Here is a 15,408-nt window from a genome sequence, read left to right on the forward strand (position 1 = left end):
TCCGCTCCCTCACGGACGGCAGCCGTCTCTCCACATCGTGGGCGGCCGGTAGCGAGCTCGCCCGTCCCCGGCAACTCGCTCCAGTCCACCGCCTCGAGCGTCCATGGCGGCACACTCCTCGCCAGCTCGATGGCACCGCGGATTCACCACAGCGGCGAGGGATCTTCAGCAGCGCGTCCCTCCTTCTCCCGGGCTTCGGCACCACTGTAACGATAAAACCTTCATATTCATCCGGAAGAAGGAGGCGGGAACCGGCGGACAATCAAAAACATTTTAATAACAAAATAAACACAAAACAGCGCACCAGCCCCTCACGGACGACTGGTGCGCATAAAATAAAAACCAAAACACAACTAAAAGCCCAGGCCTGGTCCTCTCTCGTCCTTCACTGTCGTCGCTCCAGTTTTATATCCTTCCATCTCCTCCATGGGCCTCGAGACCGGTGGGACGAACAGGTGTAGTTCATCTCCAATCACTCCCCCGGCCTCGCTCCCATGTCCCTCGGCCCCGCCCCACTCGTCACAAACGGTTTCCACAAAAATATTAAACCGCAAAAACTGTTTTTAGCATTGATGATAATGAGAAATGTTTCAGCACATTAGAATGATTTGTAAAGGATTGTGTGATGCTGAAGACTCAGCTTTGCTATAAAAAGAATAAATAACATCTTAAAATACATGCAAATAGAAAAGTTATTTTAAATTGTAATAATATTTCACAATAGTACTGTTTTTACTGTATTTCTGATCAAATAAATGCAATCTTGATGAACATAGAGACTTCTTTAGATTAAAATGTTTTAATTATTCCAGACTTTTAACCAATAATTTATAATTTAACAGTAAGATGCATGAACAATGGAGCCAACACATCAAAGAAGGAATGCTAAAGCTTGGAGACAGATAACGCTGTCTTCTCTCTTGGGTGCATCAGTTATGAGCAGCTCAATAACTCATCAAAAAGTTCATTAAAGGTTTGAGATAGGGTTCTAATAGCATCCTAGAAGTCAGATGGGGTTTGGATGTGTCCAAAAGCTGGCGGCACATGCACGGTCCACACATGCAGCACATAAGTTTCAGCTTGGGTGGTCGTTCACTCACCAATGCATTCTGATGTCTCAGTATTTCCACAGTGTAGAGTGTGGAGGTTTGGCAAAGGCATTTCAAGGCATCCCATAAACAGTGTTAGCAAGCTTTAGTCTTAGGAGAGTTTTCCCACAGTAGTTAGAAATTCAAAAAGATTACAAGGAGAAAACCAAGGAGATAGAATACCATTACATTACATTAAGTGCAAGATTTGGACACGTACAGTATGACTTGGATTCTCTTTCCGTCTTAGATCAGAGTCTCTCTGAAGTCATTGCAGGTAGCGGTACACTTTAAAGCAGTGGTTCCCAGAATCAGCCACCACAACATGGCCATCCGAGGTCAGAGCGAGACCCTGCGGCCCATAGAGAGGGTCTGCCGCTGTATTAATGTAGGACAGAAACGATCCACTCCCATCAAACACCTGAGAAAGAGAATGATTTTTTTACGTTCTATCTTGAATGTTTGTGTTTATTCAATTTATGTATATTTATTTTATGTAATATAATTTAACTATATAGTACTGTTCAAAAAGTGCTTTTTTATATCTATTCTTATATATATATATATATATATATATATATATATATATATATACACTAGATTTTAAAGTACCAGATAAATGTTTCTGGCTACATTGTCTAGACAGAGAGCAGTTAGAGTTCATACCGACTAACTCTTGTGTCTGTCAAAGTCAATACAGGACTTCACAAGGACTCATTACCTGTATCCGACTGTTTCCCCAGTCTGCCACGATAATGTTCCCATTGACATCCACAGCAACCCCTGTGGGAGCATTGAACTGACCGTTCCCTTCACCATTTGAGCCAAATTTCAGCAAGAATTCTCCATCTGCGTTAAATACCTATAAGAGAATTTGAAGTAGCAATATAATATAGATTACAGAATATTATACATTACAAATAAAAGACAAAAAAATACACCCTCTTGTTCATGTAACAACATGGAAATATTTGTGTTGAATATTGACACTGTTAAAAAAAACCCAGCATGCATAAGATTACCTTAACAGAGTGGTTATGGAAGTCTGTGATGATTAGTTCATTGTTGTTGTTGACTGCTGCAAAGTGTGGGCCTATATGGAAAGGAGGGTCTAGGTTAAATTCATACAGAACCATTGAATGATTACATTACATGATTGTATCAACTCAAATCATAAAGCTACATTTTATATAATTTGCATCTGTATGTTACAATGCAGTCTGCAGCCCTTCATCAGATGCTGTAGACCTGTACCTACCTGCAAACTGTCTGTCGCCGTTTCCCCTGCTGCCAAACTTAGTGACGAGTTTCCCACTGGGCTGGAAGATGAAAACAGTACAAGCCTTGTTGTCCACAACGATAACATGACCATTCTGATCCACTGATACACCCTTTGGCCCCATCAGCCTTCCTGAGCCCAGCTTAGCCTGCAGAAACATCAGAATATTGTCAATAAAACTAAGCAGGCATTTTATTCTAGTTTGTAATGATGCAGTTGCACACTAATTCTGAACTCTGCTTTTAACTGACCTTGTATTTGCCCTCGCTGGAGAAGATGCTAACCCACTTATTGTCATAGTCAGCAATGATGATGTCTCCATTTGGATGCACAGCTACTCCAGTGGGCCGCTGCAGTTGCCCCGGTGAACGGCCACGTACCCCGAACCGGCTTTGAAACTCTCCCGTATTTGAAAATATCTGATCAACAGAGGATTGAGGTCAGTTATTCAGAAATACTGTACCTACAGTTTCAATGTTGGTAAATAGTGGATGATGACAGGGCCTTGTTACCTGCACGCACTGATTGTTACTGTCTGCAATTAAGATCTTTCCTTCTGAACAAGCTGCTACTCCCTGGAGGTTAGTGAACTCTCCTTTATTCCTCCCTTTTGTTCCTATAAAAACAGATGTCATATAAAGACTGTTAAAAAATCTGGAGTCAGTAAGATTGATTGGTTGATTTTTTTTTATTCAACAAAAATGCATTAAAGGGATACTCCACCCTAAAATGAATATTTTGTCATTAATCACTTACCCCCATGTTGTTCCAAACCCGTAAAAGCTCAGTTCGTCTTCGGAACACAATTTAAGATGAAAACCTTGAGGCTTGAGACTGTCCCATAGACTGCTGTTTCTATGTGTATTTAGCTTTGATTTGAAAAGAAAACAGCGCATCCTTGTGGAGCGGAGGACACAGAAGAGTACACGCAGAACAATGATATGGATTGACACAGCGGAGACCGCTGACAAAGGAATTATTCAATAAAGTCATTATTTTTGTTTTCTTCGCTTACAAAAAGTGTTCCCGTCGCTTCATATAACCCAGATTGCACGTCTGATGGCAGATGGAGTATTATGACGACTTTTTATACCTTTTCTGGACCTTGACACTGTTATTTACTTGACAGTCAATGGGACAGTCTCAAGCCTCCAGGTTTTCGTTCAAAATATCTTAAATTGTGTTCCGAAGATGAATGGAGCTTTTACGTGTTTGGAACGGCATGGGGGTAAGTGATAAATGACAAAATTTTCATTTTGGGGTGGAGTAACCCTTTGAATTTATAAAAATGACCTGAGTTTATGGGTAAAACAAGAACAAATATCTGCCAGCAGACTCAGAAAAATACACTTAATTCGAAGAAGTTTTAATACCCAATTAACAGATATCTGTTCTTGTTTAAGGATAAACTCATTTAATTTTTTTTCATTTATCAGAAAACAAAACTTCATACGTTCAATTGCATCTCAAGTAAATATATCTTCATTTAACGACTGTTAGATATTTTTATTAGAAAACAAAACAAAAAAACTGAGGTAGATAAACATTTAATAAGCATTTAATGCACTGACTTTATTATTTAAGACTATAATTTAAGACTATTTAATTTGTGAAAATGAGAATTAAGATGTATTAAGAACTGCAGAGACCTTGTTTACTGCTAGTCTAGATGGAAGAGGCAGCAAAACTAAAGAGGCTGTTGGAAAAAAGCATTTTGTTATTTATTCAACCATATGTACCTATTCTAAAAATGAGGTCATCCTCGATCGGGTTCACTTTCTTTTTTGGGGTGCTGAACAAGCTTCCGCCCCGTCTGACACCCTTTTGCCGGCTTCTGCTCCCTGGGGACTTGGCGCTCCGTTTCCGTGCCCCACCATCACTGGATCCCGTGGATGCAGCATTGGCTGCGGTGGTGGTGGGTGAAGAATCATCCGGAGAGCTGGTGACCTTTAACTGGAAGGGGCTTCCTTTAATATGCTGATCATAAAGTCTAAGCGCTAGACTAAAATTTCCCTCTTTCTTCACCGTGTATTGGAATTCATACGTTCCATTTTTAAGGTCCACAATGTCGCCGTCTGCAACGCTGCCATCCGGCGTGCAGACTTCAGCTGAGATGATGGCGTTACCCGTCTTACACAGTCCTCCAGACTTGTCTCTTGTGGTGATGACGACAGTTGCTGGCTGGCCCACAACACACTGTTCTAGACCATCACCTGATGCCTCGGACTGACTGGCCACGGCATTGGTGGTGACGATAGTCCCCAGGTTGTGGATGGACTTGCGAAGTCCTTCGATCTCCATCATGAGATCCAGCTGGTCGTTCTCCTCAGGCTGAAGAGGAAGTCCCTGGCTGGCCAGGTCACTGAGTCTCTCTCCCATGTCTTTATGGGTCTGCAGAATGACAGCCTTGTTTCCCCCGTCCAGGGCTTGGCCGGTCAGACTGCAGTTATAGTTGATGGCAGCTTCCTCCTGCAGAAGAGTGTCCAACTGAGCCTGCAAAACCTTTAGGATACACAAAATCAAACAGAAGGGACATTTCAAAAGATAGAAACATTTCAAAAAGTTAAGAATTTGTATTCTAATTAATTTATATTAAACTAGCATGTTAATGTATGTCAATAAACATTCAATTAATAAATATACATGACTGTTTTAATGTTTGGTGTCAGTAAGGTATTTTTAAAAATAAATTCATATTTTTATTCAGCAAGGAGACATTGGATTGATTAAAAGTAACAGAAATGAAATTTATTTTACAAAAGTTTTTAAACTTCCAATTTTTTTTTTTTAAATCCACAGAATATTATCAACTGTTTTCAACATAAAAATAAGAAGATGTTTAGAAAACAACAGCATATAAGACTGATTTCTGAAGAATCACATGACGTGTGGAGTAATGGCTGCAGACAATGTAGCTTTGCATTATCGGAAATAAATGGCATTTAAAATATATTAATAAAGAAAATAATATTTCTCATTAATTTGTGATCAGATAAATGCAGTATAATTATCAGTAACCAAACCTAAAACCAAAACCATAAAAACTTTTTTAAAACTTATTTTACTTGAGAGCTATTTGCCAAGGGAAACTTTCTCATTTTTGTTTACTTTTTATTTAGTTGTTTACTAAAATAACTAAAACTTAAACGTAAAAAAGAAGACGAAAATACAACTAGAAATTAATAAAACTTCAACTAAGATTAAAACTTATACAGAAAATATGAACTAAAATCTAATTCTAAATATTAACAAAAACTATAATAGTATATCGGTTATAATAAAATGACACAGAGCCTTGGTTAGCATAAGATACTTCTTTTAAAATATACAAAAAACTTACTCACCCCAAACTTTTGAAAGAAATTATGCATAAAAAATATGCATATTTAATCTAATTAAAAATAGCCTAATTTGTCTAATATTGTTTGAGGCACGTATTTTAATACTTACTAGAGTTTCATGCTTTTAGCTTAGGAGCATGAAACTTAACTGAAAACAACTGCGAGTGGAGTCTTCTGTGCACATACCTTCTGCTTCAGTCCATAAGTGACTTCCAGCTCCATGAGCAGGACGCTCTTGCGTGTATCGAGAGTTTTGTGGAGCTCGCTGAAAGAGGAGTGGATGTCTTCCTCTATGGAGCTGCGCTGAGAGTTCAACTGCTGCAGAATGTCTCTCAAACACTGAACTGCTTCTCTTATCTGAGGAAGCCTGTGAGTTATTTAAATAGGTCCATTAACCATCCATTCATTTGTCTATTCATCCATCAACCATTATTGAGTACAGTAACAACAGTAAATCACTATGCAATCATTTAATGAATTAAGCAATTAGGAGATTGATTTTTTGCTTAGTCTAAGGCCCATAGATAATCTACAGACTTATTCATGTTCTCTATACTGATGGAAAGGTAAAATCTGTGGAATGGATTTAAATATGGTAAAATGTGTGCCAAATTGGATCTGATGAAAGCATTTTAAAAATATTTATCAAATGAAAAAGGTGTATATTCAGTGTCGGCCTTCTTATTTATTGACATGATGGGCATCATGGGAGCACCTGTTCTTAGCTGAATCCACTCTGTCTTGCAGTGCCGCTAAATGTTGGTCCACAATATTTTCCAGTGAATCAGTGGGGTGTTCAGCATGTTCTCCATTCATACAGTCCACACATACTGGATTCTCACAAGCCAAACAGTACAACGCAGACACCTGAATACAGCACAGAAAAAAATTAATAAAGCAGAAATTTTAATCCACTCTAAAATGAACCGAAATGTCAAGGGGTGTTCTATTTTGTAAAATGTATTTTTTATAATATTTGCCATTTCAGTTTTGTATGTATTAGTTTTAAATGTATCTATAGTGATTTTTTTTTTTTTACAATTGTTTCTATTATATTTTGAAATAGTTAATATTTTAAATATAAAATAGCATTTTCTAAATACATTGTTTCTAATATGTTCTATTTAAGTTTTTACTAAAATTATTTCTATAAAAATTGATTTGAAGGTGTTTTCTAAATATATTTCTATAGTTCTTTTCTATTCCATTCTATTCAAAAAAAAATTTTTGCTAAAATAATTCCCCATTATATAAAGTAAATCTGTGCGTCTGAAATCATATACTGTCTGAATAGGAACTTAATTCATGAACGCAAAGCGCAACTTGCATTGCTTCACTGCCATTCATAAATCCTCTCCTGTGGCCTCATGGGACAGTAAAGTGTCCACATATGCACTTCAAAATCTCAGCACAAGTACATAGGTCAACTGGATATTTTTCATCTAATTTTTTCCAAATACTATGAATTAGGACATACTATTTTGGCATATGGTCTTCTCGTAATACATAGTAGAGAATTCAATTTCATTCGATTCATTATTTTTTCTTTCCCTGTATATTCTTATAAAAATACATTTGCTGTACATAAACTAGAGTGGAGGCTTATTTTGTAACTATTTTAATGGCATATTGTTTAAATACGGCCACCACATGTTCCCTAAGCATCTGAATCGTTATTGGTTACTGAAAAAGGCATGTGCGTGAAACACAACTATACATTACTACTGTGCAGTGGCAATCTGACTAAATAAAGCATGAACCCTATTCTGTTTATATTGATGGTGACTACAAGTTTGTTTGATGCTTGAAAATTAGCTCATTATCTTTTCTGGGAATATTCAGGATACATTTCAGGTGCTACATGAATACATAAGAAATGCTTTCATCATAAATGTTCTCTAACCTATAAGAACACTAAGCGTTACCTCTTAAGTTATGATATTTATAGACGAAACCACGTGAGATCATGGTACACTTGTTTTTCTGGGACAGAAAGCTTATGCTCATGGGAAAAACACTGCCTTTGAGAGATATTTCACCCATCTGTGCAATCATTTAGTGCTGTGAGTGAATGTGTCTATTAAAATAAATCTCACTTTTCCTTTGTGTTGAGTGCAAATTAGCGCTGTTCCCTTGCCAGGCAGAGCCTCTAGTACAGTACATTCCTCACTGCTGCTTTCAGGAGAAGCTTGCTGCGCCTCCATGCGGTTGGAAGATGTAACTGCACCCACAATACAAGGATGCAGAAAGCACACACCTAAAACAAGATGAAAAAGATAGTTATTTCATCATTATTTCTGACGAAAGTAGTCTGATGACTTGTATATATTAGTTTAAACTATAAAAGCAACTGTATGCAGTTTTCTGCATTTTTGAAGTCCCTACGGTTAAGTGAGTGGAATTATTGAATTAATCATAATTTTGTCATACTTACATACTACAGAATCAGACACCATTCGCCTTAGTAGTCAGTGTAGCATTTCAATAATTTTGAAATTAATAAATGTAAAAAACGTACATACAGTTGCTTAAACTTTCATCATTGTGATTATATCTCACAAGTTTATTTCTTATTTTTTATTCTGAGGGGGAAACGGACTTCCATTATGAAGCCTATGCTAAAAAAGGTGGAGAGACAGTACAACTCAACGTCTAAACTGAAGGTCTTTCCTAAAAACCATGCCAAAATATGTTCCATTAAGTTCCAATATGGATAGAAAATAAGTCATATTAATATCTGGTAAGGCAAAGGAAAATGTTTTTCTAATATTAAGTCCAGACACCAAAAATAATTAGCTGTTTTGTAGCACAGAAAATATTCTCCATAAGAAATATGACATAAAAGATTGAGAAAAGGCCACAAAGTTAGTGGAAGCCAGGTTAAGTTTTTAATGTAATCATACAACAGCTGAAGAAATCTGGTCTGATATTGAGTAAAGGCTTCACAGAAGGAAGTGGTGCTCACCTCAGAGAGATGAGGCTCAGGCGTTGTGCATGTAAACGTGTGTACTCTTGTATGTAACGCAGTGATATTAAGGGAAGAATGTGTATTTGATCCACTGGAGACACAAACAGACCACAGGTTGCAGGGGCCAGTTACAGTTTCCCCTCATTTGACATGGATCCCTACAGAGAAAAGAGATCAGAGATGAACACACACATAAAAACTGAAACATATACAGTATGTAAGTCTACACACACACACACACACACACACACACACACACAAACCTGTAGAATGAAGAAGCGTACACAACACAATCATGGTAAATGTCAAGAGAACATGGTATCTCCATGACACAATGCACACTGGACTTATACTGAACATGAAAGAGAATTAAAAATATTCTCAATGGGTTACATCAAATTTACAGAGACCTACAGGTTACTATGGTAACCTAAGATGGCAATTCACAAGAGCTGCAGTCAAATGAATATTTTCTCATTCTGCAATTTATGTATTGCAAGCATGTTAACGAGCAAAGTCTCATAGCTGAAGTATTTTTGAACACATTTGAGGCAGACACTTTTTATGTATGTGTTTCTGTGATAAGAATTTTTAAGAACCAGATCTACACATTAGAATGATTTCTAAAGGACCATGTTACAAAGAATTCAGCTTTGCCATCACAGGAATAAATTATATTTTAACACACACACACACACACACATTTGTTTTTGTGAAAAGTGGGGACATCCCATAGGCGTAATGGTTTTTATACTGTACAAACTGTATATTCTATGGCCCTACACCAACCCTACACCTAACCCTAACCCTCACAGGAAACTTTGTGCATTTTTACTTTCTCAAACAAAAAAAAACAAACAAAAAAAAACCTCATTCTGTATGATTTATAAGTGTTTTTAATACCAATTTTTGTCATACCCATGTCATTATACAGAGTTGTGTCCTGATATGTCACAAAAACAAGAGCACACACACACAGACACACACACACACACACACACACACACACACTCACACTCATATACAGTGGGTACGGAAAGTATTCAGAACCCCAGACATTTTTCACTCTTTGTTATATTGCAGCCATTTGCTAAAATCATTTAAGTTCATTTTTTCCCTCATTAATATACACACAGCACTCCATATTGACAGAAAAACACAGAATTGTTGACATTTTTGCACATTTATTAAAAAAGAAAAACTTAAATATCACATGGTCCTAAGTATTTAGACCCTTTGCTCAGTATTTAGTAGAAGCACCGTTTTGATGTAATACAGCCATGAGTCTTTTTGAGAAAGATGCAACACGTTTTTCCATTTTTCCATTCCTCCTTGCAGATCCTCTCCAGTTCTGTCAGGTTGGATGGTAAACGTTGGTGGACAGCCATTTTCAGGTCTCTCCAGAGATGCTCAATTGGGTTTAAGTCAGGGCTCTGGCCTGGTCCATTCAAGAACAGTCACGAAGTTGTTGTGAAGCCACTCCTTCGTTATTTTAGCTGTGTGCTTAGGGTCATTGTCTTGTTGGAAGGTGAACCTTCCGCCCAGTCTGAGGTCCTGAGCACTCAGGAGAAGGTTTTCATCCAGGATATCCCTGTACTTGGCCGCATTCATCTTTTCCTCGTCGTTCTGTCCCTTCAGCTGACAAACAGCCCCACAGCATGATGCTGCCACCACCATGCTTCACTGTTGGGACTGTATTGGACAGGTGATGAGCAGTGCCTGGTTTTCTCCACACATACTACTTAGAATTGAGACCAAAAAGATCTATCTTGGTCTCATCAGACCAGAGAATCCTTCAGGTTCTTTTGAGCAAACTCCATGAGGGCTTTAATGTGTCTTGCACTGAGGAGAGGCTCCTGTCGGGCCACTCTGCAATAAAGCCCAGACTGGTGGAAGGCTGCAGTGATGGTTGACTTTCTACAACTTTCTCCCACCTCCCGACTGCATCTCTGGAGCTCAGCCACAGTGATCTTTGGGTTCTTCTTTAGCTCTCTCACCAAGGCTCTTCTCCCCCGATAACTCAGTTTGGCCGGAAGACCAGCTCTAGGAAGGGTTCTGGTCATCCCAAACGTCTTCCATTTAAGGATTATGGAGGCCACTGTGCTCTTAAGAACTTTAAGTGCAGCAGAAATTTTTTTGTAACCTTGGTCAGATCTGTGCCTGCAAAAATCTGCAAAAATGTCAACAATTCTGTGTTTTTCTGTCAATATGGGGTGCTGTGCACTGTACATTAATTAGAAAAAAAAATGAATTTAATGATTTTAGCAAATGGCTGCAAAATAACAAAGAGTGAGAAATTTAAAGGGGTCTGAATACTTTCCGTACCCACTGTATCTATATATATAAAGGTTATTTTCAATAAAAAAATTCACAATATTACGGTTTTACTGTATTTTTATAAATTAAATGCAGCCTTGGTAAGCATAAAAGACATAAATAAAATCTTATTGACCCCAAATTTCGAACAGTATTGTATAATACCATAATCCACAATGAAATACGAGCACAATATTAAAAACGTGTGAAGTTTACTTTATTACAGTGCAACTTTGTTATTAATTCCAGTTGCTTTGAAGAATTAAATAACTACGTTTAAACATACTGAAATACTACTCTTCACAACACAAACTTAATAAATAATTTACAAAAGGCTGTAATATTCTGACCCAGAGCAGAGAACAAATAACAAGTTTTTTTTGGAAGTTGATCTTTGGTACTGATTTCAGTGTATTTAACAACAGATGGGGGGAAAATCCCATGATGACCCATGGTTTTGACTTTTAACGGCTTCCATTCATGATCATAGTTAAAATAGACAGCGAACATTGACTGAAATAAATGGATCTTTGTCATGCAATTGGATTAAAGACTCTTAGACCAACGAACGTTTAGGCAGAACATGATTAAATGACTAAACATTACATTGACTGTATTTGCTTTGGAGTATAGCTGCTTCAGTAATTTATATCCCACAATGCTTCTAGTTTTTTTTGAAAATGTAACTGGAATGGGGTCGTAATCATGTTTTGAGCTTCCTCAACTTTGAATCAGTAACTACAAGCACTCATATTCAAAGAAAGTAATATAATGTGGTAGTATCCCACATAATCACTAGAAAATTATTCAAAACTACTTAGGCTACTTTAAGTTTAATTTAAACTTGAATGGGAATGAGGTCACATGGGATTTGAATCGGATGAAAAGATAATGCCCATATGATGATGTAATAAAAGGAAATGGAATATTGAGCTGCCATATGTCATTACTCTTCAGACAATGCCATTTCTATCAAAAAAAAGCTCTCAGTGTAAGAACCAGAGCCCCGTCTTTCCATCTCAGAGATCATAATGACAAATGACAAAGAGTGTTAACCATAAGGATCCTGGCAAATGCAAGCAAGCGATTTTGTGAAGGACTATTTCGAGTTACTGAAGCAGAATCTCCCCAGGGAAAAACCACTCAGGCATTCTGAACAGAAGATCCAAAAGCTTATTCCAACTCTACATGATACAAATCCATTAAAAAAAAATAATAATAATAAGATAAGATTTTCTTGGCCGGCAATTCCCAAAATGGGGTATAAAATAGGGACTCAGTGAAAAGAATTGCTAAACTTTCAGAAAATATAGATAGCCAACTTCAAAATCTAAATTCAAAAATGCTTGCAAGCTAACCAGTTAGCCGACTTTCTTTTTTATTTTGCTAACCATTTAGCCTGTTATTTCAACTTTTATCAGTCAGCTTATTAGCATACTGCTAACTTCATAACTTTGTACCCTAAAATACTGCTAGCTTGATTAGCTTTGTGGCTTTGCTGCCATGACTACAAAAGGATAAGCAAAAATGCTATATCGATAACTGGGATTCCCAAACGTTTTGTCAGCTAAACCACTAAGATAATTCCTTTACGTACCCCTTGAATAATATATCAATAATTTAACAGCATACTTGTATGTTCACAGTTCTCTGATGTTGGTTAATGGTCACATGATATGTTTTCAATGTTTTTTTTAATGTTCGATGTTTCAATTGTTTATTTGAATCTTTTTCAATTTAATGATTGACTAACTATGAGCTTTTCATCAGCTCTTTATGTAACCCTAACTACAGTTATGAAAATCCTGATCTAAAAGATATTGTAATGTAATACATTTATGCTATGGGTTATACAGTTTTGGACGACACAGACTTTAAAGTATATAATAACATTCAGTTCATACAACTTATGTGTTGTGTACATTTTTGTAACCAGTGTGTTTTATTAGGTCACACTTTTTGATTAAGCAATTAAATTACAAATGTAGGCTTAAGGGCAAATTACCACATGTGAAATAAACCACGTGGACTTGTATGAAAGTTAGTTTGACAAACAACACACTTTTATTCAAAGTTGGCATGAAACATTAAATTGAAATAGTTTGAATTGTTGTTGTTTACTTGTGCAACACGTCATCAGAGAAGAGATGTTCTTAACAACGAGAAGTTAATCATTTTGATTAAAGATTAAGAGGTTAAAAGATTATTATTAAATAAATAAATACAGGCACAAGGCTCAGTAATTAAATACAATCCCAATACAGCCTGGTCTGGAAGTACTTAAAAGCGAAAACAAATGATCTAGGACTGGGAAAATGCCTGGAAGAGTTAAGAAACACCCACTTTACTCTCAGTTTGCTTTAATCAGAAGATGGTAAAGGTAGGAAGAGGTCCACCATCATACATATGTAAAAATTGTGCCTCTGCGTATTGATTTGCTGGGTGGGTTTGCCATTTTAGACCAAACATCCTGAAAAGGGAGGATAATTTATATAACCTACTGTGGTAAAAGGCAGCAGGAAACTGGTTCACTGCAGTAAGTCTTTAAGAACAATGTAGGAAGGCCATTAGTTCTTATGTGGTCATGTAAAACAAAAATGTCTCTAAAATGCCAGATGCCTTCAGACAGATAGAGGGTTCATGCTGAAGGTGACCAAATGGTGAAACATTCTCTGACAGAAAAAAATGTTATGCTGTTCCTTAATTATGGAAAGTGCTTCTTATTTCAATCACATATTAGCACTTTACTTTTCTAAGAATCAGAAGCATAATTCTGCATATACCAATTAATAGGTTTAAGCAGATATATTTCATAGTACATATGTATTTTTATACTTAAAATAAGTGTTACTATGTATTTTGTAATACATTTTTTAACCTATAGTTATGTATATTTTACTGTTTATTTCTAAGTAAGGATGCTTCTACAAAATACTGGGGAATACAGATCGTGAAGCAAATTTCAGTCCAAATGAAAAATGTCTTGTTTCTTGCTTTTGCATGTCCGATTGATTGAATTTAGGCCAAGGAGCATAGCATATTGACATCATGCCAAAAAGCTGCCAGCAAAAAGATGCAAGTATATTTGAAAGCCTGACAAATGAAATCAATAGAATATAAAAAAAAAAAAAGTACAAAAACAAACAAACCCGTTTTGATATAGAGAGGCCTATCAGAAAGATGCAACACATTCACTTTCGTTCTTAAAAATACCTGATATTCTATGATAGCATGATTCATATGCAGTCTTCAGTAGAACAGGTTTAGTTCAGGCTTAATGCATTAACTTACATGCATCAAAACCACTTGATCTAAAGAACCAAACCTGCGAACGCAACAGTAATATCTTCCATCACAGTGTATATGTGAGCATCCATCTCCTCTCCTCCTCCTCCTCTCCTTCCACCCCACCCCCGTTCTTGTTTTCTATGGAAACATGGTGCGTTGGTGTATAGCAGATGCTGCTGCATAATTCCCTCCCTTTCCGTGTAATTCTCCATGTGTCTGTCTGGATTTCGGGTCTTACCTTTCCTCCATAGCTGCGTAGCTTCCATAGCTGCGTAGCTTCAGTTAAACCAGCGATACAGGAGCTTCTTGTCTTACCCATCAGCCTCAGACCCATTTCCCGTAGAGGAGGGATGGGGAGAGGGGCTGTTTTGTCTCCTTTCGTTTCTGTCACTCCCCCACTCTGCACTACACAGACACAGCGACATAAGCAACCCACACCAGCCAGCATGCCGTAAGGGAGGAGCCAGGAGCGGGCTGTCGCTCTGTAGCCAATCACAGGACAGGGAGCACAGACTGTCAGATTGACGCAAACAACCTTCGTGCTCTTCCTCTACCTTGTTTTTTTTTTTCTTTTTTGCTCTGTCTGCCTCCTCTCACACCAATAACATGATTAATCCTGTAGGCAACAAGTCAGATTTTTTTTTTTTTTAAATTAAAAGAATGTGTTGTTTCAATAAAATGTATTATTTTATATTTTGTATATTGCGGGGATTTGATAGCACTAGACAATATTCGCCTATAAATTATGCACCATTTATTTCTATATAAATTGTGGTAAAAAAAAAACAAAAAACAAAACAAAAAACATGTAATGTTACTTTTAATATTTGAATATTACTTTTAATTAATACAAAATGTTAGTTAAATATAGAGCAAAGATATTTAAAATCAAATGCATGGAAGGCAAGAAAATCATATGTAATGCATACTTTTATCTCTCTCTCTCTCTCTCTCTCTATGTTTAGGCAGTTGCATAATTGTTGCCATTGTCTTGGTAAATAGGGATACATTAATTTTTTTCCAGTCAAACCAAAGAGAGCATTGAGGCACTTTTGAATGCTGTCCGAGTTGGAAAACATGAGTGGAACAGCCTGGCACACTCACACAACATGTCTCAGTATCATTACA

At 36.9% G+C, this 15,408-nt stretch overlaps 1 protein-coding gene across 1 annotated transcript; it reads right to left on the reverse strand.

Annotated features, from left to right (window-relative positions):
* Positions 1–530: 530 nt before the first annotated feature.
* Positions 531–14,544, reverse strand: LOC132142320 (tripartite motif-containing protein 2-like). The gene is made up of 12 exons (XM_059552111.1): positions 14,519–14,544; positions 8,674–8,834; positions 7,805–7,965; positions 6,424–6,575; positions 5,895–6,075; positions 4,107–4,869; positions 2,880–2,983; positions 2,619–2,786; positions 2,347–2,515; positions 2,111–2,181; positions 1,810–1,950; positions 531–1,509 (listed from the first exon to the last, which is right to left on the reverse strand). Exons 3-12 carry the CDS (start codon positions 7,910–7,912, stop codon positions 1,357–1,359), a joined length of 2,010 nt encoding a protein of 669 aa, XP_059408094.1. The 5' UTR covers positions 7,913–7,965; positions 8,674–8,834; positions 14,519–14,544; the 3' UTR covers positions 531–1,356.
* Between the last annotated feature and the right edge of the window lie 864 nt (positions 14,545–15,408).

This window comes from Carassius carassius, chromosome 6 (genome assembly GCF_963082965.1).
Source record: "Carassius carassius chromosome 6, fCarCar2.1, whole genome shotgun sequence".
Lineage (NCBI taxonomy): Eukaryota > Metazoa > Chordata > Actinopteri > Cypriniformes > Cyprinidae > Carassius > Carassius carassius.

Excerpts from the sequence above, each read along its gene's own strand:
- LOC132142320 (XM_059552111.1), bottom strand. The coding sequence starts at position 7,912 with ATGGAGGCGCAGCAAGCTTCTCCTGAAAGCAGCAGTGAGGAATGTACT. Across the intron at positions 6,076-6,423 it reads GTGGATTCAGCTAAGAACAG|GCTTCCTCAGATAAGAGAAG; the intron begins GTGCTCCCATGA and ends AATAACTCACAG. Across the intron at positions 2,182-2,346 it reads CGGCGACAGACAGTTTGCAG|GCCCACACTTTGCAGCAGTC; the intron begins GTAGGTACAGGT and ends CTTTCCATATAG.